We start from the raw sequence: 3,102 nt of genomic DNA on the forward strand, positions 1-3,102 counted from the left end.
CCTGCAGAGCTTGCCGGGGCTGGCCAACGTGGACCTGAGTGCCCAGAACCCCAACATCCAGGTGGGGAGCCGGTCTGGGTGGGCTGCAGGGGGATGTGGTTCAGCACCTCTTGGTCTCCCCAGCGTCTTTTGGTTCCCTAAGAGGAAAGATCTCGTGAGCGGGGTCCACGTGGCCACTGCCATCTGTCTTCTTGGTAACTACCAGATGAGAATAGCTGGCACAGACAAGCTCCTTGCCAGAGGAATTTCCTCATGGCCTTTTCCCTGCCCCTCCACAGCCCCTCTCCATAGAGCAGGAGCAAATGCTCCTATGGGGGTGACCTCTCAGTTTCTGAAGGTGGCGTTGGTTGCTGTGGGTGACCACCAGCCACACCTGCACCTCCCTCTCTGTCCCTGCTCAGTCCCTCCGGTAGAGGCGAGACCTCTTTTGTTCATCACGTGGTCCTGTAGCCCAAAGCATCTCTGGCCTCTCGGGTTGGGAACCAGAGCATGGGCTGGTAGGTCTGCTCCAGGACTGTGCCCCAGCTCACTGCCCCACCTCATATCTGGCCTACAGGTGACCATCGAAGTGGTGGATGATCCTCAGGCTGAGATGGAGATGGACTTGTTGAAGGAGACAAGCAATGACTGGTCCCTGACATCTTCTGAGTGGTTGTCCCACAAGGACCTCTTCTGGCCCCTCTTCTGGGAATACACTGACCCTGCTGAGGAGGACGAGGAGGAGGAGGAGGAAGAGGAGGAAGAGGATGACAACCTGGATGTAGGGGACAGGGAGGAAGAAGATGAAGAGGAGGAGGAAGATTACACAGCAGAGTATGAGGAGGAGTCCATGCTCAGCGGAGTGGGAGGTGACTGGGACCAGCGGTGGCCCGGGCAGAAGAACTGGATCTTTAAGGAAAAATATAATTATGGTGAGTCCTCTTGGGTGCACACAGCTGCCCTGCAGACTGGCACTGCCCTCCCCTGCCCTGCCTGACCCACAGCCCTGTTTCGCTGCAGGGGGAGCAGCCCTGCACCGGGGATCACAGCACACTGGTGCTCAGCTCCTACTTAAAAAATAAGCAAGCATGCCAAGGAGCAAGGCCAGCACCCAGCTGGGGCTGCCAGTGGTCAGACACACCAGTGTCCCAGTGGGAATTGCCCTTGCATGTAATCAGACTGGAGCATGGACTCTAGCAAAGGCATGCTCAGATGAGAAATATGGTGTAAATGTTTAATGGCAAGTGCTGCTGTCATCAACTCAGGTCCCTGCAGTGACACCAGTGACAGAAGCCTTTGCCACTGACCCAGGCACCCCCCAGGAGGGGCGCTGCAAGAGGGCTAGCTGGCAGGTGCCGGTGGGCAGACAGGCCACGGCACCGCAGCAGCTCCCTCCTGCAGCTTCCTGGCCACAAGCCCAAAACTAGTCAACCTTTGCTAACATGTGATGCTTCAGCATCATTGCCACTGCATTGGGCAGGTTTGGTGAGGATGGGGATGGGCAGCGATGCTTGTCTGGGTCGGTACATGAGTAAAACTGTGAGAATGAGAGCCTTTGCTCGGGAGCTGTTTCCCTGGGGTTGCCAGTGAGGACAGGGTTGGCATCACATGGCAGGGCACCTCTGAGGGTGCCAGGCAGCACTGGCCCTGTGTCCCTGTAAAGGACATCCCAGGGACCAGGCAGAGCTGAGGGAGGTCCCAGGTGGCTGCTGCCTCCCCTCCTGCTGAGGCTTTGCTGAAGTCCACCACCCTCTGCCTCTGCCCTGCCATGCACAGACTATGAAGATGAGGAGGAGTGGAGCCTGTGGTCCCCTTGCAGCATCACCTGTGGCAGTGGCAACCAGAAGAGGACCCGGTCCTGTGGCTACGCCTGCACAGCGACAGAGTCAAGGACCTGCGACCTGCCACGCTGTCCTGGTGAGCCCTCGGCCATACCAGTGCTTGGGCACTGTCTGACCCCAGTGTGGGCTGGTCCCCCGCCGCTGCAGGCTGGGCATTGCTCATGCTTCAGGAATTAGTTATGTTTGATGTGATCTAGGCTAATGGCCATGGGGGTTTGTTTCCACGAAGAAGCTCTGGTGGGGCTTCATGGCTCCCCCAGGCAGTTACGTGGTGCCCAAGGGTGGTACAGCTGGTGTCTAGCTCGGTGTGCGACTCCTTGCACACCTCTCACATTGGGAGCTTGAAATCCTCTCCTGAGGCATACTGGGAGCCGGCTCCATCCACTGGGATTTGCATAACCCACAGCCTTGGGCAGGTCTGTCCTGCATGTCTTGCTGCCGGCCCTTCCTTCCAGACACAGGGCTGCATCACCAAAGCAGTGGCAGGAGAGGGGGTGGAAGATGGAGGAGAAAAACCTGATGTTTCTGGTGTTCAGCCTGGCTCTTTGGTTTGTTTTTTGTTTCCCCTCTTAAGGAGCAGAAGGGGAAACGGTCTTCCCCACAGAGGAGACGCCTTTCAAAAGCGACAACACCACAGAGCTGTTCAACTCAGGTCAGCCTCTGCCTCTGCCTTGCACTGGGGGCTTCAGTGCCAGACCCCACGGGGGGTGTAGCTGGCTGTTGGGAGGGCTCTGCCAAGGGCTCCCGCATCTGGTCTCCAGACCTAAGTCACACAAACCACATGCAGGCTTCGGCAGTCGTGCCGGGAAACCCAGGTCCTCCCACAGCCCTGGTACAACTGCAGTCCTGCTTTATGGTGCAGTGGCTGAGACCAGCCTGCCGCATGCCCTCTCCCATGAGGAGATGGGGGCCTCGGGCAGAGCCCCTGCAAAGGGCAGCTCTGCCCCGGCACGAAACCCCTTCCCTCTGTCACTGCCTGGGGTTGGAGCCTGGCTCCAGCTTGTCCCAGGAGCCCGGCTGCTCCTGCCTGGTAGTTGCAGGCTCCGCTGGTGGTGCTGGCCGGGCCGCGGGCAAATGGCAGCTGGGTAGAGCAAGGCGCGGGCTGCGCGTGCCCTCACCCTTTTGGTGCCCTCCCCCAGAGGTGGACAGCTGTGAGAAGTGGCTGAACTGCAAGAGCGACTTCCTCAGCAAGTACCTGAGCAAGGTGCTGACGGACCTGCCCAGCTGCCCCTGCTCCTACCCGCTGGAGGTCGTCTACAACGCCGTCAAACCGCGGGGATAG

At 59.2% G+C, this 3,102-nt stretch overlaps 1 protein-coding gene across 1 annotated transcript in view; it reads left to right on the plus strand.

The window, feature by feature from the left end:
- Nucleotide 1: 1 nt before the first annotated feature.
- ISM2 (isthmin 2) overlaps nt 2-3,102 on the plus strand; it is a gene marked incomplete at its 5' end in the record, with an annotated part of 3,364 nt that continues 263 nt past the window's right edge. Inside the window, 6 exon segments of the mRNA XM_035902023.1 lie at nt 2-61; nt 557-911; nt 1,756-1,896; nt 2,395-2,472; nt 2,960-3,095; nt 3,097-3,102. The exon segment at nt 3,097-3,102 is cut by the window's right edge and continues 263 nt beyond it. Of these exon segments, the coding sequence (XP_035757916.1) occupies nt 2-61; nt 557-911; nt 1,756-1,896; nt 2,395-2,472; nt 2,960-3,095; nt 3,097-3,102 (776 nt within the window).

The sequence above is a fragment of the Egretta garzetta genome, unplaced genomic scaffold (assembly GCF_000687185.1).
Source record: "Egretta garzetta isolate BGI_Z169 unplaced genomic scaffold, ASM68718v1 scaffold79, whole genome shotgun sequence".
NCBI classification, from domain to species: domain Eukaryota; kingdom Metazoa; phylum Chordata; class Aves; order Pelecaniformes; family Ardeidae; genus Egretta; species Egretta garzetta.